The 23,936-nt window shown below is 35.9% G+C and overlaps 1 protein-coding gene across 2 annotated transcripts in view; it reads right to left on the reverse strand.

Annotated features, from left to right (window-relative positions):
- NUP205 (nucleoporin 205) overlaps nt 1–23,936 on the reverse strand; it is a 78,601-nt gene that overhangs the window by 38,000 nt on the left and 16,665 nt on the right. For both annotated transcript variants that reach the window (XM_055335329.1, XM_055335330.1), the window contains exons 8-22: nt 21,455–21,630; nt 18,721–18,837; nt 18,380–18,517; nt 15,787–15,937; nt 14,339–14,544; nt 12,505–12,687; nt 10,557–10,607; nt 9,761–9,970; nt 7,172–7,271; nt 6,619–6,756; nt 4,916–5,105; nt 3,330–3,450; nt 1,840–1,921; nt 1,407–1,571; nt 972–1,096 (exon numbers count right to left, since the gene is read on the reverse strand). In XM_055335329.1, coding sequence (XP_055191304.1) covers nt 972–1,096; nt 1,407–1,571; nt 1,840–1,921; nt 3,330–3,450; nt 4,916–5,105; nt 6,619–6,756; nt 7,172–7,271; nt 9,761–9,970; nt 10,557–10,607; nt 12,505–12,687; nt 14,339–14,544; nt 15,787–15,937; nt 18,380–18,517; nt 18,721–18,837; nt 21,455–21,630 — 2,153 coding nt within the window. The remainder of the gene's footprint in view (nt 1–971; nt 1,097–1,406; nt 1,572–1,839; nt 1,922–3,329; nt 3,451–4,915; nt 5,106–6,618; nt 6,757–7,171; nt 7,272–9,760; nt 9,971–10,556; nt 10,608–12,504; nt 12,688–14,338; nt 14,545–15,786; nt 15,938–18,379; nt 18,518–18,720; nt 18,838–21,454; nt 21,631–23,936) is intronic.

Genomic DNA, 23,936 nt, shown 5'->3' on the forward strand with positions numbered 1-23,936 from the left:
CCTTTAGCCTCCATGATTAAGATTATCAACTACTTCTACCTAAGTATTTTGAATTCTAGAATGCTGCTGAAATGTCCATCAGGTTTGTTCCCTCATTAAGGAAGAGTTCATTTTCATTCTAAGGAAGACTTAGCTTACAGGCTTTCCTTAGAGTATTTACAATGAAGGGCTGTTTGGACAGCCAGAGGCCAGAAGGAAATAGTGAAGAATTAAAAAAAGAAAAATAGGAGAATAATAAAGAAAAATCTCCAGGGCACTAGAAGTCAAAGATGCCTTTTTTATTATGAAAATCTGAATCACGGGTACTACTGAAATTGAGAAATTAGTCACATCCTATAAAAGGCTAGATTTTTGGACACTTGCACTTACAAATGAGTAAGACAAAAAAGAACCACAAATGAACACAGGCAAAACAAAAGTTCTCACTACAGTTTAAACTTCACGCTAATGTGACTTTCCGCCACCTGACATGTAGCTCCAGGACCGCAGGATTCACATGGTTCTTAAAAAGTGCTTTCATCCACAGTCTGACATTCAGTTAAGTCTCACAAAAGCCCACTGCTATTTAATTTAAAAACTCAGGGAAATTTCATGGCATGCTCAAGCTGATTAAGCTCAAGCTGGTTAAGGGGAGGAGATGAAAATCAGAGGTCTTCTGACCCAAATCCACTACTGTCTTCACCAAAAAGAAACAACCTGAAATAGAACCACTGGAAACTTTCTACACTACCAAGTCAAAATCCATCTCAGAAATCTAATCTCATTTTTCAAGGGAGCAACATATAGCTCTACAGATTTATAGGATCTTGGGGCTTGTGCTCCATGGATTTTATCTATAAATGAAAGACAAGCCAAACTATCAAATGAACTCATTTCAACTCAAGTCTGTTACACTTCCATATCTGTGATGTGTTCAAGCACCTAGTTAAATTTCTTCTACTAAGTGCTATTAAGTACAGCCTTCTGTATACCTGGTAACATAGTTCAGCGAGTTGAGGAGACTCTCTCACTGCCACCGGGCCTGTTCTCCCTTCGGTTCCTTTCTCCAAGATGTTTAAAATGGCATGAAGGCACGTCCGAGGGCAACCTAACACTCCTATGTGAAACCAAAAAGAAATTTAACTTTTAAAATTTCTGCATTAAAAACCTTAAGATACCTTGAGAAAAGTTAAATTCCAAAAACATATACTCCACTGTAAACACACTTGCAAATACTGACATGGAAAATTAGTAAGTGCCAATTTTCCAAGGCTTAATTTGTGGACTTGATCCAAGTCCTAAAGAGTTACCTACCATGTGACCTCTCACTTTCAATGAATTATCCCATGAGCCCAGAATTCAATGAATGACCATTTAGCTACATAAATACGAAAGAAAAACAACATCTATGTGTCCGATGGCTGTACCTGGATCTTGTAGGTTTGTGGTACTGACAGGTTTCTTCAGTTCAAATCCCAGCAGGTAGAGAGCAAGATTGGGTGGGTTGCGTTCCAGAGAGGTGATGAGAAGATTCAGGATGTGGATTCTTGTTTCATGACGGATTCCAGCTAACTTCTTCTCAAGCTCTGATCCTTAATGTGGAAATCCACAAAACAAAATTACAAAACGAAAAAAGTCAAGATAAGTTTAAATATATAAAGCTTGTATTCCAAACCATCATGTTCTCTTTAAGTTCACTTCACCAGCCATTACAGTAAGTTCAGATTTGTTTAAGAGGATTCCACAAAGCCTTACATGTTTGTGCTAGCAAATTCTCAAACTTCTGTTTCATCACCAACAATTAAAGTTCTTGTTATATTTATATAAAGTAAAAAATAAACATGTTAGTGGAAGACCTACCCTCTTCTAGGCGTACAAATTCTTCTGTATCTTCACTATCCAAACACTCCACAAATCCAGCCATCAGCTTCTGACTTACACTCTGGGTTCACAGAAAGATTTTTTAAAAGACAAATTATAAACTTCTTAAATATTAGAGAAACTATACACTTGTCTATAAAGAAAAAAGGCAAATCTCTAAAGTATTTAGGTTTTAGTTTTGCTTTTAATAGGAAACTCAGTTCCTTAAAATGCCATACGCTAGCTCTCTATAGAAATAACTGAAGACGCAAAAATTTTTAAAGTTTATTGATTTCAAAACTTGCTTCTCCAAATTTTCTTTCTCAAAGAATCAAATCAGTTTCTAAAAAAAAATAACATTAAATTGCCATCTCATGACCTCTTCATCATAAACCCAATGCTATGGGATCTTAACTAAAATATAAAATAAAATTCTTATCTTTTCTCTTTAGAAATATATTGCTTATCACCAGTTTTATGTTTCTGGGCTGAGAGATTAGACACTACTTCAATCTCCTCGAGGAATCTAGCAGGATGTTAAAATTGGTAATAATAATTCATACTCAAATGTTTATGAGTGAGCTGAGAACCCTCACTTTCCACATCCCCTATTATGTAGTTTTTTGTGGATTTATTTTTTGTTGTTACAACTGATTAATGGACCTTTAAGTCAATCTGTGGGCCATATATTGCCAGCCCAACAAAGGAAGATTCTGATGTAAAGGAGTACACAACAAAATCCAACTAGCTAAAGCAGTGATTTCTAACATGAAAGAAAGAGGGGAAAAAGTAGCAGATTCCCCAAAAGTAACTCTTCAGCATAGAATAGAGCTATTCAAAATAGAAATAGAGTATAAATTGGATTAACAAAACATCTGAAAACTGTCTATAGGGCAATATCAAACATAGTGACACAAATGGAAGTCACCAGAAGGCCAACTCAACAATGAGACACATTCAGAATTGCACAGGCTCGAGACACCTGGGTGACTCAGCAGTTGAGCGCCTGCCTTCAGCTCAGGACATGGTCCTGGAGTCTCAGGATCGAGTCCCGCATCAGGCTCCCTGTGAGGAGCCTGCTTCTCCCTCTGCCTATGTCTCTGCTTCTCTCTGTCTCTCATGAATAAATATATAAAATTTAAAAAAAAATCAGACCAGAGTCTGAGTGACTGACAGAGTGAGACAAAGGATGTAGGACACAAGCAGAAGCTGCACTGACAAGCCTCATCACCTTATTGTACTCAGAAGAGCAAGAGTCTCACTCTGCTTGCCAGGCACACACTACGGTGCCTATGGTATCACTGTGGATGATATTCTTTTCAAACACAAATTACAGCCCAGTACACAGATAGGTTTTCACCATCATATATAAATACACTTACTCTCATAGAACTTTTTCATAAACAAAAATAAGATTCCTCCACAGACACTGTGACTTTCATATGTGCTCAGAATGTACCAAATGAAATAACAACAACAAAATCAGTTACCTGGTCATGTGTGAAATCTCCAACCAATTTTATCTGAATATTAGAGTTGCAAGAGATACAGCAGAGGATCTTGGCACTTTCAAAAGCCAATTCTGAATTAGTGTTGCCATGATACAGGTATCTTTAAAACAAGAAAACATTTGAGGAACGATGTGATGAAACTTTTGGCTTTTTACTCTTCTCAACATCTTGGGTAAATGACAAAGGTTTCCATCCTAACTAGATACAGTCTGTTATTGGTTAAGAATTGCATTCCTCCAAAATTTGATCGTTTATATCTGAACCCACAGTAACCTTGTTTGGAAATAGGGTCTTTGTAGACACAGGCAATCAAGTTAAGATGAAGTCATTACAGACAGCCCTAGTCCAATGACTGCTATCCTTATTAAAAGGAGGGATTTGGGACGGACGGACACACACACACACACACACACACACACACACACACAATGCCATGTGAAGCTGAAGTAATCAATCAGGGTGACACCTCTACAAGTTACAAAACACCAAACACTGCAAAGCAAGTTACAGGAAGCTAGGATATATACAATGAAAAATTTGCTCCCTAGCCCTAACCACCAAACTTTTAGTTTCCCTAATATATATATATATTTATACATTTTATTAGTTTCAGAGATAAAATTTAGTGATTCATCAGTTGCATATAATACCCAGTGCCCAATACATCATGTACCCTCCTTAAATGCCCATCACCCAGTTACCCCATCTCCCCAACCACCTCCCCTTCAGCAACCCTCAGTTTGTTTCCTAGATTTCGGAATCACTTTTGGTTTTCTTCCCTCTCAATTTTCATCTTATTTTATTTTTCCTTCCCTTCACCTAAGTTTATCTGTCTTGTTTCTTAAATTCCACGAGTGAAATCATAAGGTATTTGTCTTTCTCTGACTTTTTTTGCTTAGGATAATACTCTCTAGTTCCAGCCACATCATTGCAAATGGCAAGATTTCATCCTTTTTGATGGCCAAGTAATATTCCTGTGTGTGTGTGTGTGTGTGTGTGTGTGTGTGTGTGTGTGTGTGAGTTGAGTGTGTGTGAGACCTCATCCCAAATCCCTTCTTTATCCATTCATCTGTAGATGGACATCTGGGCTCCTTCCATATTTTGGCTATTGTGGACATCGCTGCCATAAACATTGGGGTGCAAGGGGCCCTTCTGAATCACTATGTTTGTATCCTTTAGATAAATACCTACTAGGACAATTGCTGGGTCATAGGGTAATTCTATCTTTAACTTTTATAAGGAACTTCCATACTGTTTTCCAGAGTGGCTGCACCAGTTTGTATTCCCACTAAGAGTATAATATGGTCTCCCTTCAGGAGACAAACAATACTAAGACAATGTCGTTTTATACTAAGAAATGCTTAAGATACAAATTCATTAGAAAGAGAAAAAAAATTTAAAGGTCAGAGTGATTAAAATCAGAAGGACTAAAGAAGGCAAGAACAAAATGAGCCTCCCAACCCCCAAAGTAATGAATGAGGATCTGACCAGATTTAGAAATCAAAGGTAGAAAGCAAGCCCACATGATTTATTTCGTCATTTTTCTATCTACAAATATAACTTACCTGGCAATATTCACCACATTATCAGCCTTCTTGGTTCTGGGATTGATTCCCTGTAACAACTGTTCTAGAGGAGAAACTATTAGAGCCAGCTGACTCTCTCTTAGAAGATCCATAAAGAGATTTTCCTTTTGCAGAGTCAGATTGAGAAGTGCAAGGCAATGCTGCACTGCTTTCTCCAAGTGTTTCTTCCCTACAAAAAAACATAAAGTTAGAAAGTTCTACATGAATCTTAAAAATGCACAGTTCTTAGGAAAACAAGCCAAAGGACAAGTTGTGGACTCAAAAAGCCCTCAAATGTTCACTTACAGCAGCAACTTCATAAAACTACTCATCAATGTCAATTCACCATAATTTCTGTAATTTAAGATTACTTGTATGCAATGGCTTCTCATTTTCCCTTATCTCTTCCTTCATTATTTAGAGCAATGGTTTTCAGATTGAGGGTAATTTAGGTCCTGGAGGACACTTGGCAAGGCCTAGAGATACTTTTGGTTGTCACAACTGGGAAAGCACTATAGGCATCTAGTGGATGGGGGTCTACAATGCACAGAACGGTCCCCACAGCAAAGAATTACATGGCCTGAAATGTCACTGGCTCCAAAACTGAGAAACTGATTTAGAGTAATATATACTCAATGCAGAAAATTTGCAAATAAAGAAATGGAGAATTTGAACAAAGATCATCTATAATCCCACCATTCAAATTTAAAATACATGAACTCTGGAGCCAAATTGTCTACGTTCAAATCACAGAGCCAAAAGTTACCACCAAAAGATATGAAATCTCTTTGTTACATCAATTTCCTTATTTATAAACTGGAAATGATATCTAATAAGGCTTTTATGCAGAATAAATGTGCTAAAAGTGCTTTTAAAAGCACCAAATGCATAGTAAGCTCTCAATAAATCATGATAATTAGCAGTAGTAATGATATTTTTTTTTAAAGATTTTATTTATTTATTAGAGACCGAGAGAGAGAGAGAAAGAGAGAGAGGCAGAGGGAGAAGCAGGCTCCATGTAGGGAGCCCAACGTGGGACTCAATCCCGGGTCTCCAGGATCACGCCCTGAGCTGAAGGCAGTGCTAAACTGCTAAGCCACTGGGGCTGTCCGCAGCAGTAATGATATTAAATAAAATCTATTGAACACTATGTAGCAGGCACTATGTAGTTAAGTGCCTCTACGAAGACTATAGAGACAAGAAAACAAAAAATACATTAGATTTAAATTTAGGCATGTTAAAGACATTAAAATGAAAGAAAAATAACTATAATTACCCATAAAAAAAACCATGCAAGGAGACACAGTTATAGTGAGAGAGACTGTACTTTACTCTTTCACTTTTTTTTAAAAAAAGATTTTATTTATTCATGAGAGACACAGAGAGAGAGAGAAAGAGAGAGAGGCAGAGACACAGGCAGGGGGAGAAGCAGGCTCCACGCAGGGAGCCCAATGTGGGACGCGATCCCAGGACTCCAGGATCACGCCCTGGGCCGAAGGCAGGTGCTAAACCACTGAGCCACCCAGGGATCCCTCTTTCACTTTTAATATACTTTCACTGCTTGACTCAATGAAAACATTACGTAAATACGGAGAACCTCACAGGGAAAAGGACTTCAGAAATCATCTATTTTAACCTTCCATTTATAAAAAATGAAAATATGAGAACTGTTTTTCAAGACATTAAGACATTCGGGCACATACCAGGGAAAGGGGCATAGGTATCCAGCTGCTTAACGCCTTCTTCCAATAAACTAAGAGCAAGCTCCAACATTGGTGACTCATTCAGAAGATGATACATGAGACTAAATCCTGGTGGCTTGTAGGCTATGATTTCTTCTCCTAAATAGAACACAACATAGTCCAAAAGATGGTCAGTTAGTACTTTTGTCACACCCTTGGTTTATATGAAATGTATGAGACCTGAAAATTAAATGGCAACTGAATGGGCAAGTTTCAATTTAGAGACAAGGACACAAATTGTATACAGTGGTAATTCCCAAATGGGCTGTTTTGCTCACAGCAGTTAGTTACCTATAACATGTTAACTTGTCAAATAATCTGTAAGGCAGTGTTGTCTTTCATTCCACAAAATTTTACTTTCTCTTGTTCATAACAATTAAAATAAATAATATAATTAAAAAGATTACACTCTAATTTATAAACTTAGAAATAATTTGTATCATATATATATCTAAATTATAAGTAGCTTTATAAATAGCTGACAGCTTATTTGAAAGTGACAGAATTAAATTACCTTGTAATTCCACAAACTGGTCTACAAAATCTTCAAGTTGAGGCTCATAATCTCTGAGTAATTTATAAAACACCTCCAAAACAACCTCAGCAACTTCCCACTATGGAAAGACACAAATGTTACAGTAACAATAAAACAGTCCAATGTGATAGCCATGCTAGGCTTTTTATTCCTCCCACTTTACTCCAGAACATGTCAAAAGTGTCAAATATTTCATATTTTCTCTAAAGACCTCAGCTATAAAGGGTCTAAGAAATCATCTAATCACACTTATTTCAAAGAGAAAGCAAGTGAAGCTCAGAGCATGAATAACTTCCCTAAAACTATAAAGCTTGGTAGCAAAGGTGCTGGAAGGCAAGCCCTGGACTTCTATTCCCAGACCAGTATTCTATCTTACAGCTCGAACCAAAGAAGTTAAGACTCCATCACTAGTAGGCTTGCCCCTAATGGCCCCATTAATACCTTTCTGTTAAAAAATATTTTTAAAAGCTATGCAACAAGGAAAAATACTATGCCAAAGGAAAAATATATTAAAAAAATTTACAAAAAAGAAAAATATATATAACAGTATAGATAGGAAAATTAAGACTTTGTTTTAAAAAAAAATCCATTAAATAGAATTTATTAAGGCTGAGTTTGGTAATTTAGATAAGGATTTTTTGTTTTTTCTTTTTAAATTTTAAAATCATTTCCACTGCACGTAATTTTATCAAGACTAGTTTTGGAAATTGGGACTATATGGTGATTTTTTAAAATTATTTTAAAATTATCTACTATCTGTACTTCCCAAAAATTTCAAGATCATTGATTTAAATAAAAAAGACTTATCACCACATAATAATGGATTTTAGGACTGACAAATATATACACTGGCTCTAATAGTCTATGTTATTTATCTCGATCTAAAGCACTGTTTTAGTACTCTAAAATATAATGACAGAAGTTAAACCTGAGGAAGACTTTCAAGTGCAAAAACTTCATGAAATTGAGGGAAAAAAGTCAGAGGGTATATGTGTTGGGGTGGAACTGCAATCAACGGTAGCAAGGGAAACAGCAGCACTGCAAGTATCCAGATGCATGAACAAAAAACAATAATCTGGAAAGAATGTGGCTAACTGAAGCTCTAAACACTTAGATCATAATGACCTTTTAACAAAAAGGCAAATAAGCTACCTAAGAGAAGTGCAAAAACGTATCAGAGCATTTGTTGAAGAGATCACAATTCTCAGCATCCATTATTTGGCATTCACAAGGACTTTTAACAAGTCATATAGTCGCCATTAATTCTTTTCATCAAGGAGACAGATGTTAATGAGGTAATTTTAGGACTTAAATGTACACCCAGTGTTTATTTTTACTCTGTGAGAAGCAAAAATCATAAGACAAGTGACCAAAAATGAATTTCAGTTACTTGGGATGAAATATTAGAAATAAACTGTGTCCAATGAAAGGGAAATGAATACATACACCATGCTAAAAACAAGATCACACATTAAACCTTAAAGAGACTGTTTTCAAAGGATCTTTGATGGCATAAAAAAGTGCTCATGATAACAAATTTAGTAGTCAAAAAACAGATGCAAAGTAATTTAACTAATTATCTCAAAGTATAAATATGAAAAAGACTAAATTATCCCTCCTAGAGGATTATGGATAATATCATTTCTTCTTATATTTTTCTATATTTTCCTAACTGTCCCAAATTAGCATAAAAATTATTTTTATAATCACTAATACAACAACGAATAAAACCAATAGGTTCAAAAATAGCAAACTATAAAAATAAAGCAGAAATGTCCCTACAAGATAACATCCAAGCGGATCTGGGAGGCAATAAACAGTATTATAGACTAAGTGAATTATGTCAGAACCTGGAAGGGTCTCTTACATAGCTTAGAGGTTATGAGCTTGAATCTGGAATCAGAGTCCTAGGTTCAAATCCTGGTCCTAGACCTTAGGCAAGTTCCTTAACCTTGCTAAGCCTCCGTCTGTAAAATGGGATTATTGATAGTACCTGCCTCACGGTAAGATTGGAATTACATAAGATGATATATACGATAAATTCAGTTGTGTGTTGCAACCAGAGCAAATACGTATGTAAATGTCAGTGCTCCTTCCAATTCCATCCGTGGCAAACATACCTGATGGACCATAATATGCCTTCCCACTAAGCTAAGACTCTACAACTCAAAAGTGCTACTAGATCAATAGAAGTTGGTGTGCAAGTCTAAACTTACTTCAATCCCTAAACAAAATCATCCCCAAAAAGGACAATGTGTTTCCACCTGACAAAGGTGTGATATTTTTGGTTCAATTTTGGTCCAAATTTGTTCAACTAAAGATATGAATGACTATAAATTCATATCAATTAAATTACTGATCACTAAAAAAGCCAGTGCTTTAGTTTTAATGCACAGATTGGTTTATTTAAAGCATATAAACTAATCAGATCATGGGCATCTCAGCATTAAGACTATGAATTGTATTGATTGTCAAAGGCTAAAATGAATTTATAGCATCTTATACCTTTAATAAAAGAAAAAGCATCAATAAATGAATAAGGATAAAAAAGGTTTCTCTGAACATTACCTTTTCAGCTGCTCTCCGGTAAGCTCTTGTGCGGAATCGGAGAAACACAGAATCTCTGAGGAACTGCAAATAAGGGTCAAAGCCAGGGGGCCGCAGGCCAGCACCCAAATTAGAAGGAAATGAACTCTCCACCAAGGTACTAATAAGCTGGCAAAAAGCTCGAGTCAATGGGTATTCTTCACACCGGGATTCTATTTCATTTAGTTCAACCTTTCAAAGAAAAATAAAGACATTTAGCAATATAAAACAATCAGCTATAAAGTACAAAACATTTTGCAGACATTGACTCATTAATGTTGAGCTTATCATCATGACACCAAAAAGAAATGTAACAAATATTACCATTGTTCATTTAGAGGAAAAGACACAAAAGTAGTATATAAATCTAGATCAATCAGATGGAAGAATTTCAAATTCCCACATATTATTCCCATCTGTGAATTAAAAATAGAAATCTTATGCTTCTTCATGAAAAAGGAGAGCATAGAGAGAGAAAAAAAGAAACTAAAGTAAAATCTCACTTTGGTTGACCCAAGTAACTGAATTAAACTAGATTCAAAGCAAACTTTCAGCTCGGATGGCTGCTTTGTAACATCTTTTCCCAAAACTGAAACCTAAAGCTTTTGGTCCCTCTCATGAAAAGTTTCATCTCCATTTCAACACTGCCCTGACTACACTTCAAATGAAATATACTAAATTTGAAAATTATAGAAACCAACAGAGTAAGAACAACTTTTGTTAATTTTCATCATGTGAATGTACAAATAGAACATTTAAACTAAAAGGAAAACTTTACCTCGATACCAATAGCTTGCCTCTGGCTTGGAACCCTTACGGTTTGCAGTATCTTAAAATAAGAAATAGATGTTAGGAATAAGAAATAAATGTTAGGAACATTCCCCAATCCTCAATGAAAAATAGTGGCTCTGCAATAGTCATATTTCTCACCTACAACATATATGTATCTTATGATCCTGATCAGAAATGACAATTGAGAAGTCTCTGGGACGCCTGAGTGGCTCAGCAGTTTAAGTGCCTGCCTTCAGCCCAGGGTGTGATCCTGGAGTTCCAGGATCGAGTCCCACATCAGGCTCCCTGCAGGGAGCCTGCTTCTCCCTCTGCCTGTGTGTGTGTGTGTCTCTCTCTCTCTCTCTGTGTCTCATGAATAAAAATAAATAAAATCTTAAAAAAAAAAAAAGAAAGAGAGAAAGAAGTCTCTGATAGGACTTTCATTAGTAATTGTATGCGATTCAGGTAGAACCTTTAATTATCTGGGCTTCAGAAAACTGGTAGTTTCTAAGTGCACATAAGAACAATATTCAACAAATAGCCTCTGAAATATTCTAGGAATGAATCTTAAGAGGATTTACAGAATAAAATCTCACCAGGGTTTGAGACCAGCCCCACTGTCTGCACCAGAAAACCAATAATTAAATTTGTTAATAACAGATTTGAACAAGTTTCTTATGTGGGCAAAAGTTCAGAGTTAAGATGTTCTGACCTGACCTTGCTAGGTACATAGGCAGTATGTGGTATAATGAATGACACTTCATGTTATATTACTTACCACTCTTACAAGCTGAAAATGTACTATCACGTAGAATCCTTAAAAAAGAAATCCTGCTCTAGAAATGTCTAAGCCCAACCATACTTCATTATTGGTATAAAGGAGCGCTAAGAACTTAGAACACTAAGTAGTGACACATTCATAAATGAAAAAATATGAAGTATTGATACTAAACCCAGAGTGACTCAGCCTCTCAGCACACACCAGCTCCCTTCATTTTGCTCATATAAAACATTATCACCTCTTCAGGACACACATGTTAGAAAATAACTAGAAATTTTACTGCTTCAAAATGGTGTTAGAATCACAGGCTCCTATATGTTTTACTGTTTTTTAGACAAACACATATTCCACTGAACCATTTTTCTAGAGATATGTTTGTAAAGCACATCCTTCTTTTTTATTCTAATATGTATTATTATATATAATCATATAATATGTATATAATATATTATATATCATATATAATATATATCATGTATTATTCTTAATTATATAACATTAATGATTAATATATGTTAATAATATATAATTATGATAATATTATTTTATATATATTCAGTAAGTATACCTTCATAGAAGAATTCCAATAAATCTTACATCTTAAGAAAGAAAAATTGAGGGCAGCCCAGGTGGCTCAGCAGTTTAGTGCCTGCCTTCAGCCCAGGGCGTGACCCTGGAGACCCGGGATCCAGTCCCCCATCAGGCTCCCTGCATGGCCTGCTTCTCCCTCTGCCTCTCTCTCTCTCTCTCTCTGTGTCTCTCATGAATAAATAAATAAAATCTTAAAAAAAAAAAAAAGAAAAATTGATAGAGGACACGGAAGCAGCAGAAAAGAATAGGTAATCCTAACATTTAGTAAGTACAAATAACACCTGCAAGCTCTTGTCAGCCTAGCCTCACAGACGGAGTAAGGAATTCTGTCTATTGTCTGTGAGCACAGAAAAACAAAGTCTTGAGAGCCCATCTCTAGTAACCTAATAAAGCTGTCAACTGATACAAGAGGAAAACCTAACCCTGTTAGTTTCTGATGCTGTGTTTAGTACTAAGACCAGGACTGTCTAACTGGGAAGGTCCTGGTATACTGTAAGTTGCAAACTGGATGCTCTTGCTTTTACCATATTACCAGGCCTCACTTTTCAAACTATAACAAATAAGAGATCTTGTAATCTACTACCTGAGTGTATTCCAGGGACTGCCAGAGGGAAGCAGCAATTTCAGGAGATTTTCCAAAAGCTGCAAGGGTCTTCAGCAGCTCTGCTTTTAGAACGGGGGGAATACTGCATTGTAGGAGTCCCAGAATCACCACAACCGGGGTCCACTGAGGATGTTCACAGAGTGCCAGGCGAGCATTTTCACTCTGGGAATCAAATACAGAAAGAACAAGACTTTCTCATCTTTAAAAAAGCTAAGGGAAATGACTAGAAATCATCTAGTCATTTGCTAGCACTTACACCGAGTATTCATAGACTTACTATGTACCAAAACAAAGACAAACCTATGGCTTATGCTTTGAGGTCTACCAGTGGATCAAATCAGATTACAGCTCAGTCAATGTAAAGAATGGAGGAAAAATAGTCTTTTAGAATTATTTTTATAGCTCTAAGCATGGAAAATAATCCATATGAGATATATGGTCTACAGAGTCACATAAATCTTACCTAAGCACTTTCAAATCTTTCTGAAACAATGTAGTATGTTTTCTACTACAATACATGAATAACTAACTTCATTTTTTGAGAAAAAAAGATTATAGAAGTGCCTGGGTGGCTCAGTCAGATAGGCATCTGACTTCAGCTCAGGTTATGATCCTGGGATAGAGCCCCATATAGGGCTCCTGGTTCAGCGGGGAGTCTGCTTCTTCCTCTCCCTCTGCCCCTCCCCCAGCTCATGTTCTCTCTCTCATTCTTGCTCTCTCTCAAATAGATATACAAAATCTTAAAAAAAAAAAAAATGAAGATATATATATGATATCAAATACCACTTATTTTTCTTTTTTAAGTAGGCTCCACACGCAGAGTGGAGCCCAAGACAGGCCTAAATTCACGACCCGGAGATTAAGATGCGAGCTGAGATCCAGAGTTGGAATCTTAGCTGACTGAGTCACCCAGGCACGCCAATACCATTCCATTTTAATTCAACAAGAAATAACTACTAACTTTATGTTTTAATGTTAAGCATTCCTGGAAAAACTGAAAAGTCAGAAGACAATATTCCTGTCCTCAAGACAGATTGTCTCACTAAGCAATTTTGCTCTAGGAAATAATAGAACTAAAAGAGGTTTCTGAGTAGAGATATTATGTAATAAAACCAATGTTTCTTATAAAGTCTAATTTTGGTAGTGGCAGGTAAGATGGTTCAGTGTAAAGAGAGAATAAAAGAGTAATTCAGTGAGTAACTTTTCTTTTTTCTTTAGTAAATAACTTTTCTCTTTAATCAAAAATAGCTTTAGGGTACCTGAGTGGCTCAGTCAGTTAAGCATCCAACTCTCGATTTTGGCTCACATCATGATGTCAGGGTCAAGACATCGAATCCCACATCAAGCTCTGCACTTACCGTGGAGCCTGCTTAAGATTCTCTCCCTCTCTACCCCACCTTGTACCCTGCTTGCATGTGCTCTCTTCTCTAATAAAAATAATAAATCAATTTAAAAATAAACTTTAAAAATAATTTAAAATATATTCCTTATGTATACATAACACCAATACATACACATCCACAACTATGCTATGAGACCTTCTAGAAGGATGTGCATCCACAACTGATTCTTCTTTGCCTATTTTCCTTCAGGCATATGCTATTATATTCCCACTAGCTGAAAGCAATAAACTGGGCTACCATTGCTAAACCCTCTGAAGGTAAAGAAACACAGTGCCTAAAAACAGAATTCCATATATGCAAAATTCATCACTCATAAACCTCAAGCATTTCATGAAAATTTGGGAGTTTCTTAAGATGCCTCTGTGCTAGAAAACAAAATTATACTCTCATATGATGTGGATGATAATTACCCAAGTAATGATGGTGGAGGTGAGCTGTAAAAAAGCAATCAATCCATCCTGTTCCTTCTGGGTGATTCCACGTGAAGGAAGGTGACGGTACTGGACACTATCTGCACTTGGAAGATCCTTCCGGAGGTGCTCATGGTAAAGCATTAAGGAGTGAAAGAAATGTTCCCAGGAAACAGGACTGCCACCTGTTCCCTGAATATTTTCAACTGTAGAGAAAGCACAGAATTTTGTTTCAAAAATGCCTAAGCATTTCCTCGGAAATGGAGGGAGAAAATAAATTTAAAGCAATAAATTTTACCTTTGTCCTAGATAAGTAATCTTTGTCTCAATTAAGTAGCGTGTTGAAAAAGGGCTAGAATTCATCTATGAGCTAAAACTCTGAATTAATTTTTCCTCAGGGCTGAGAATGGGTGGTGTCCATATAAATGCAAAGGCAAATTACTTTGGATGTCAGCTATCTACTTTATATCCATAAGAGTTCTCTGTGTCGTGCTATACCATATAGGGCTATTTTCCCCATCAGATAATCCCTAAATTCCCAAAGAGAGAGAAGTACAGTCTAGATTTGTAAATTACACTACTCTGCTATATACCAAGTCCTGGGCAAGACAAGTAGGCCTTGACAGGGTGGTCAGAACCCTGGCCTTGGAGTGGGGCAAATCTCAGTTCCAATCACACTCTTCCTTGTGACCCTGGTTAAATTACTTCTCTAAACCTCAGTCTCCTCACATGTAAAAATGAAAGTAATAATATCTACCCAGCAAAGCAGATACTTAATAACTATTTCTTTCTCTTCTCTTTTACAGTGTTGCAATTTAACCAGACTCAAGCCTGAAAATTAAATGAGGAAATTGGGAGAGTGGACAGAGAAACTCTAAGTACAGAAATTTAGAAAAACAAGTACTTATGAAAATGAATTTACAAAATCAAACTCAGGGCACCTGGGTGTCTCGGGTGTCTCTGGTGTCTCTGGTTAGGCATGTGCATTCGGCTCAGGTCATGATACGGGGTCCTGGGATCGAGCCCCACATGGGGCTCCCTGCTCAGCAGGGAGCCTGCTTCTCCCTCTCCCTCTGCCACACCCCCTTGCTTATGCTCGCTCGAGCCCTCTATCAAATAAATGAAATTTTTAAATCTTAAAAAAACAAAAAATAAAACTCATGTGGCAAGGGTATAAATTTTAAGTACCAGATGTGTTCTTCAAAGTTTTTACGTATCAATTCTGATTTCCTAAATTGAGTAACATTTTATAAAGCACACAGTAAAACTGTCCAATCTGTGAGACCATCACTATGCATAAAGCTACCAACGTGCTCTTTCCCGTTACTATAAAAATAATTTATACAGGTAGAAGCTAGTACAAATAACCAATATTCTTTAATAGGCAGGGGGATAGTGAACCCAAGAATGTCACCAACAAACTTAGACAACGTCCAGATTTTTCTTACCATGACTACTACCATTGACTTTAAGCAGGCTGAAACAGTAGTGGGCGCACTGGGGCCCATTAGCCAATCCCTGAAGCATTTTCAAATACGGAATGTATATCGTTGGAGGCAATAGGTCACCCATTTGCCTAACAAACTTTGACAAAACAACCTGAAATAGGGAAAAATCAACAGTTTACGTAAAGCTTATGGACTAGCTAATAAAGACTACAGATGAACTAAAACTAATCAAGTGCTCTGATTTACGAATCTGGTATTCTACTTATGAAAAATTGTTTTTTCAAGATGTCATTAACAATGTAATGCGGGCAGCCCCGGTGGCGCAGCGGTTTAGCACCACCTACAGCCCAGGGCGTGATCCTGGAGACCCGGGATTGAGTCCCGTCAGGCTCCTTGCGTGGAGCCTGCTTCTCCCTCTGCCTGTGTCTCTGCCTCTCTCTCTCTCTCTCTCTCTCTCTCTGTGTGTCTCTATGAATAAATAAAATCTTTAAAAAAAAAAAACTTAATGCAATTACAGAATACTTCTGTGAATATAAAGTACACGTTTAAAAAAAAAATCTCAATGTCACAGAACATAAGAACTACCCACATTTTAAATAGGTAAGGCAATGTTAAAAATTTACTCCTCTAAAATTAACCAGTCCTCAGATATGCTTGGAACTTGGGGTTCCTGAATCCTAGTTAAATTTAGTATGAAGACCTAGAAACCAGGGCACCTGGGTGGCTCAATAGGTTAGGTGTCTGCCTTTGGCTCAGATCGTGATCACAGGGTCCTGGGATGAAGCCCCACATCAGGCTCCCTGCTCAGTGGGCAGTCTGCTTCTCCTTCTCCCTCTGCCATTCCACCACTGGTGCATGAACACTCTCCCTCAAATAAATCTTAAAAAGAGCAAAGAAACAAACAAAACCTAGGAACCTGAAAGAATTTTGGATGCTAACCTAAACATACTGTTTTGTGTTAAGCCAATACCAAATTCCTATACTCTCATTCTGTAAATCCACTTTAGTTTTTCCTTGTATTTTGCTTATTCCTTAGATCTAATAACAAAAATGCTATTCAGACATCGAGGCTCATTGGTTGGAATTCAGAACTGAAAAGGTTACAGATTACTGGAAATCACTGTTAAATCTGTTAGGTATAACAATGATTTTCTAATTATGTAAAAGAATAGCCTTATTTTTGGGGATCCCTGGGTGGCTCAGCGGTTTAGCATCTGCCTTCAGCCCAGGGCATGATCCTAGAGTCCCAGGATGGAGTCCCACCTCGGGCTCCCTGCATGGAGCCTGCTTCTCCCTCTGCCTGTGTGTCTGCCTCTCTCTCTCTCTCTCTCTCTCTCTGTCTCTCATGAATAACTAAATAAAATATTTAAAAAAAAAGAATATCCTTATTTTTAAGATATATTTATCTAGTAAGAGGTGGAATGTCATGCTGTCTATAATTTCAACATACCTCAGCAAAATAAAGGTAGTAAAAATAACAGTACACGAAGCAAACAAGGCAAGTGTTAACAGCTATTAAATTAAGATGTTGGGTGTTCATTAGAATTATTCTCTTGTCCATATGTTTGAAATAATATAAAGATGTTTTTAATCTTCAAAAAATTTTAATAAACCCTTCTCCAAAATATTTTTGTAAATGGGGAGAAAAAAATGAAACAATAAATATAAGAAATGCAGTAAAAAGAAAAGGTGTCTGATCAGATTCTAGCATAAATTAAAATTACTTGACATGAAAGCATCTAATATAGTAAATCCCCAAAACATGTAGATACTGTAATCCATCTTATTTGCTACTGTGTATCATACTTAATATAGAATAGAAAATGGACTTTTTCCAGTATCATCTACTGACTCATAGGTACTTTGTCATCACTTCTAACTTCTAAGCCTTTCCTTCTAGTTTTTATACCTCTCCTATCTTCCCCAAAATTTGTTAAGAATGGTGTATACTGGGGGCCCCCTGGTTGGCTCAGTCTGTGGAGTATGTGATTCTTGATCTCGGGATTGTGAGTTTGAGCCACATGCCAGGTGCAGTGTTTACTTAAAAATAAAATCTTAGGGGCTTCTGGGTGGCTCAGTGGTTGAGCATCTACCTTTGGCTCAGGTCGTGATACCATGAGTCCTGGGATCGAGTCCCACATTGGGCTCCCTGCAGGGAGCCTGCTTCTCCCTCCGCCTGTGTCTCTGCCTCTGTGTGTATGTGTGTTTCTCATGAATGAATGAATAAAATCTTTAAAAAGAAATCTTAAAAAATGATGTATATTGGTTATTGTCATTCCTGTTGAGGACAGACTAATACTAATACCAATAAAATTCAAGTAAGCGACACAAATTGTGTAGACCTTTCTGTCTACAATTTGACACATAACCAATATGTTACAAAAGGCTAACTATAACTACATAAACTCCAAAATGATGAAAACTTAAAGAGTTTCAAATTTCCTTAAGGAAGAAAAAAGTGTAAATTTCTAAGTTACACAAATGGTCATTTGTGTTAACAGCAATAACATCAAGAAATGACATTTTTTTTTTTAATGGTTCAAGACTCCCAATTGCCATACCAGAGTAGAAAAGTAAAAAACTAAGAGCTCACCTGGCGTTGAGGGGGTCGCTGATGAGCCACCCCAAGGTAAGAACCCATGATAGTGGAAGTCTGAAGAGGCTCTGAGGGACACCAATATTCGAGAGCAAGCTCCAAATTAAAAGGATTCTTTTTATATAGCTCACCAATCTGCAAAGTGTAAGCAAAGACTAGGTGAAAATGCCTACAATTCAACAATTTTATTTTTTATCCAACAATTACTTTTAAATGAAAATTTACATTTTTATGGAATTCACTTGTATATTTAGATATTAAACATGAAACTTTCCACAGTTAGGGAATAAATAATGGAAGGAGGGAGAGATGACCATCTATTCACTGTAATGGCTTACCAAGAGCATTAAGTGTTCCAGATCTCTTCTAAGTGAAATGGGAGGTTCATTACCCATCTGCATACTCATGTGAATTATTCGAGCATCTTCATCTGCCCGATTCCTCAACTGTTTCACCTGCATAATATGTTATATAGAGCTTAATATGGAAATTTATTATACAGGTTAATAATACTGAAATCAGAAAAATCAGACAACTGTCTAAAAGTGAGTATATAAAAGAAAAACTGTTTAAAAATCTATTCCACTTTAATGACATGAAAAAATATACTAGGAATTTTGTGATACTATTATCCATAATTTATAATATCTTAACACTTCAATGCATTTTCCAAGTTGAGTTTAACTAGTGTTTCTCAATGGGAACATTACTGGCATTTGGGCAGGACATTTCTTCTCCGGCTTGATCATCCTAAACATTGCAAGACAGTTTAGCAACTCTGGACTACCTACAAGCCACCAATAACTCCACCAAAGACATTATAGCAAAGAAAAATGGTGCCACTAATTTCCCAAACACTCTCTGAAGGACATTATTATTCTGGCTGAGAACCATTACCTTATAAACATTTGTGTGAACTAAATGGCAACTGATATAAGAAACTACTCTTTCAAAATGAAACAAAACAAAAAGCTAGACAAATCCACAATTACAGCTAAAGATTTCAATACTCTTCTCTCAATATTCATCAGAACAAGTATACAAAATCTGTAAGGATAGAGAAGACTTAACATTAATTGACATTTAGAGAATACTCCACAGAATAGCAGCAGAATATACATTCCTTTCCTGTGTGCATAGAACATTTTCCAAGATAGGGCATATTCTAAATCATAAAACAAATCTCAGCCCATTTAACATAAATTGAAATCCTATAAAGCATGTTCTCTGACCACAACAAAAATAAACTAAAAATCAATTATAGATACCTGGAAGTCCTCAAATATTTAGAAATTAAACAACACTTCTAAATAATCCACTAATCAAACAAGTCCCAAGGAAAATTACAAAACATTAAATTGAACAAAAAAGAAAACATATCAAAATTTATGTAACACATTAGAGATAAATGTGTAACATTAAGTGTTTGTATTAGAAAAAAAGAAAGGTTTCAAATAAATACTCTAAGCTTCTACCTTAAACTGAAATGAGAGGTGCAAATTAAGCCCAAAGCAAAAGGAAGAAAACAATACAGAGCAGACATCAGAAACAGTAAACAAAGTACAAGAAAAATCAATGAGGCCAAAAGCTAGTTCTTCAGAAAATTAAATAAAAATGATAAACCTCTAGCCAGGTTAAGAAGCAAAAAGAGGAAACGCAAATTACCAAATTCAAGAATGACAGAAGAAACATCACAGATCCTATTGACACAACAGTACAATAAAAGAATATTAAGAATAACTTTATGTCCATCAATCTGAATGTAAAGGACAAATTCACTGATAGGCACAAACCAAAGCTCCTTCAAGAAGAGACAAATAACCTAAATCCTCTTATATCAAAGAAATGCCAGTATCCTCGATCGTGTGAATTCACTGTTTATGCTAGTCAAGCTATTTATGATTATCTTCCCATAATCAAAGTCCCATCTGGATTACTACTGATTAGGACATGCTTAAGCCTTAATATTTCTACGGCTTCATTTCTGCAAATGTAAAATGAAAGGATTAACACACTTCTTCCTACTCCAAAATCTTGTGATGTTCTTCTATCAAGCCCTTCAAGGTTCCTGAGGCTTCAAGTTATGTTAAAGTATTCCTTGACTACTCTAACCCTGACAGGGCTATTCTTAGCCTAAATAAACCCATAGCAGTTTACTCTCTAAACCTCTCATTTACTTACTGTTACTACCTAACCTAACTAGATTATAAATTCTTTGCTGATAAGGAATGAGTCTCCTACTTACTTTTACTTTTCTTTTCCACAACTCCTAGTATAGTACTGGCACACAGGAGAAACTCAACAAACACTTAATTCATTAAATAATAAATAAGCACTTCACTCCTTGAATGTTTGTTGCCATCTGAGGTAGCCTTTCCATTTGTCTTATGTATTTCAGTAGGTATGGTAGCAGACCTACACAACAGTATTACAAGTGTAGATCCTTTAGGGTGTTTTTTAAAATACACATAAAAAGTGAGTTCATAGGGCTTATTCCCTCATTTATTTCCTGCCCCATTTTGATGGCTTCCTTGGCAAAAAATTGCACAAAAAGCATATGCTCTGAAGAAACGGTATGAAATGGCTCTAAAAATCCTTTTTTGGATCAAACTTATAGCTTGAACTCTTTATTTTAAAGTTGTCTTTGCATTAGTTTCCATTACATTACCTGTATCCATGCAGAAGTCCATTTCTTCACTACAGTAAAAGAATTTAAACAATTACCTATAAAACTGGAGATTTTTCACTATGCCTCTTCCAAATCATGTATAATTGATCCCTGGGGTTTCATGGCATTAATAGTGTTCTGCACATAGTAATTTATCTATTATTCTCTCTCCCTATAAACTATTCTCAGTACCAAATATTTTGTTCTTTTAACTTATTCTCAATTAATAGGTCTTATTTCATTTTCATGAATTACAAATTCCAAAGCTGTAATACAACTATTGTCATATTATGGTCTACAATAAAAGATTTTATTAGTTTCCAAAACATAAAGTTAATTATCAGTTTTACTACTTCATAAAATTTTTCAACTACTCTTTACTTATCCTACATTATTATACCTACCTTCATTGGCATAAGCGCCAGGAAATCTGTGATGAGATTATGGATTCTACGAATATAAAACTCCTCCTGATAGAAGTTTTCTGACACCACTACGGATTCAGTGAGGAACAGGAAGACATTGTCAGCAATTGCAAGCTCTGCCATTGCTTCATCTGCTTCTGTAAATTCAGCCAGAGCTAGAAATATATTTAGAAAATCAGCACATGGAGGAAAAGTTATTGAACGAAATTGTAATATCTCCCAATACTCTGTGATGGTTCAAAACTCAGGTATCTTCTCAACCTTCAAGCATGTGCTTTGCACAAAATAAGACCATGTAATACTGTAACTCAAAAGAGCTACTGAAAATGTACACTAGAAAACCCCGAAAACCTCATGCTCTTCACAATAACATCATGAGTAGTAAGAAATTACTTGAGACATACGTGTATAACACTGATATAGTCAGGGAGTTAGTATCAAAACATTAACAGAAGAAAACAATGCTAAGGCTTTAATCTCAATGAAATGAACTTAATCATTGAGAATGTCTTCAGAGCTAGTAAGCGAGTCCAAGACCTAAACATGACCACCTATGTAACTCTTCTAATTTGATAATGAAGTAGCAAAAATTGAAAAACTAAAGCTTAACCTAAAGACAAACTGGTCTATTTGTACATGTTTTTAGCTTTTTATTTGAAACATTTCATTTTTTAAAAAAGATTTTATTTATTTATTCATGAGGCACACAGAGAGAGAGAGGCAGAGACACAAGCAGAGGGAGAAGCAGGCTCCATGCAGGGAGCCCGATGTGGGACTCGATCCCGGGTCTCCAGGATCATGCCCTGGGCTGAAGGCGGACGCTCAACTGCTAAGCCCCTGGGCTGCCCCTATTTGAAACATTTCAAACAGTTATCTAAAAATAGACCAGTTTAATGAACCACCACAAACTCCATTACCTAACTTCAATGCTACACCTTTATAGTCAATCATATTTCATCTACATCTCCATGCATTCCCAAATGAGATTAAAGCAAATGCCAGACAATTTAACATTTCACTCATAAGTATTTCAGTATACAACTCAAAAGGATACTTAAAAACAAAAGAAAAATAAATCACACAAACATCACACTTTAATACACTTATATCTTAAAAAAACCAACAGTATCAAATATCCACGAAGTAATCAAATTTATAACTGTCCTGTAAATGTTATAAAAGATTCTAGTTTGGTTTTTTGCTAATTTTGTCTTTTGTGCAATTTGTTTGCTTGAATCAGGATCCAAATAAGATCTACAGATTATATTTTATATATCTGTAGGCACTTCCTGTACCTTTTTAATTTTTCCCTTCCCCTTTATTTGCTGCAGACACTGGACTTTAAGCCTATAGAGTTTCCACGATGTGGTCTGGTATTCATCCCAGTGATACAGTTAACATATTCCACTGTCCTCTGATTATACTACAAATTAGTAGTTTGACCTAGAGAGACTTGATCTGACTTACATTCAATTTTTGTGGTAAAAGTATGTCATAGGTGCTGTTGAATCCTTATATCAAGAAATACATTGCTTCTTTTAAATTTACACATAAAACTGCTAGGTAACTTTGTGGTAATCTGGCTTTGGAAAAGAATGCTATGTAGTTTATTCTGCTTGAGCGTCATACAGACCAAATTCAAAGTGTGCTACTCAAACTACATTTTCATAGCCTTGAAAAGGGTCATATGGAATAGATATAAGCCAAGAGTCTCAACCGAGGAAAATAGATGGGTTTTTATGTTTTATTTTGCATTCTGAAACAAAGCCTGCCTATCTACCCATACCATACAAACTCTTTGAGAATGAAATAGTTTTGTTCTTTATGAAAACTAATACTTATTATTAAAATTACTAATTAAGTATTAATAATAGTGACTAATTACAAGCCTTCCCTTGAATTCAGAAATACTAGAATTTAAATCACATGATGATCAACATAAGAACTATTTCTTGAAGATTCAGGTAACAAAGCAGCATTAATATCTTAATGTAAATTGAGTATTACTGTCTAAAAAGTTTATTCAAATTTTGGAGTTTAGTAAAGTTCCAAACACATTATAAGTTAGTGTAGTAAATATGTTTGATAAGTTTTTCGGAAGTCTATAAAGAGAGTAGGAACTAATTTTGCAAAATTCCTATTTTATTAAAATTTGTATTATTTCAAGAAATGACTTTTTTTTCTTTTTGAGACAGAGAGAGAAAGAGTACATGCCTGTGTGTACACAAGAGGGAGGAAGGGCAGACAAAGAGAATCTTCAAGCAGACTCCCCACTGAGTGAGGAGCTTTATGGGCTCCATTCCATGAACCATGAGATCTTGAGCCAAAATCAAGAGTCAAATACTTAACCAACTGAGCCACCCAGGTAGCCCTAATGTATTTTATTTTAAAATAATACTAGATTTAAAAAAAAAATTAAAGATTGTATTTATTTGACAGAGAGAAGAGAATGCACTAGGAG

This window comes from Nyctereutes procyonoides, unplaced genomic scaffold (assembly GCF_905146905.1).
Source record: "Nyctereutes procyonoides isolate TBG_1078 unplaced genomic scaffold, NYPRO_anot_genome, whole genome shotgun sequence".
Classification (NCBI taxonomy): Eukaryota; Metazoa; Chordata; class Mammalia; order Carnivora; family Canidae; genus Nyctereutes; species Nyctereutes procyonoides.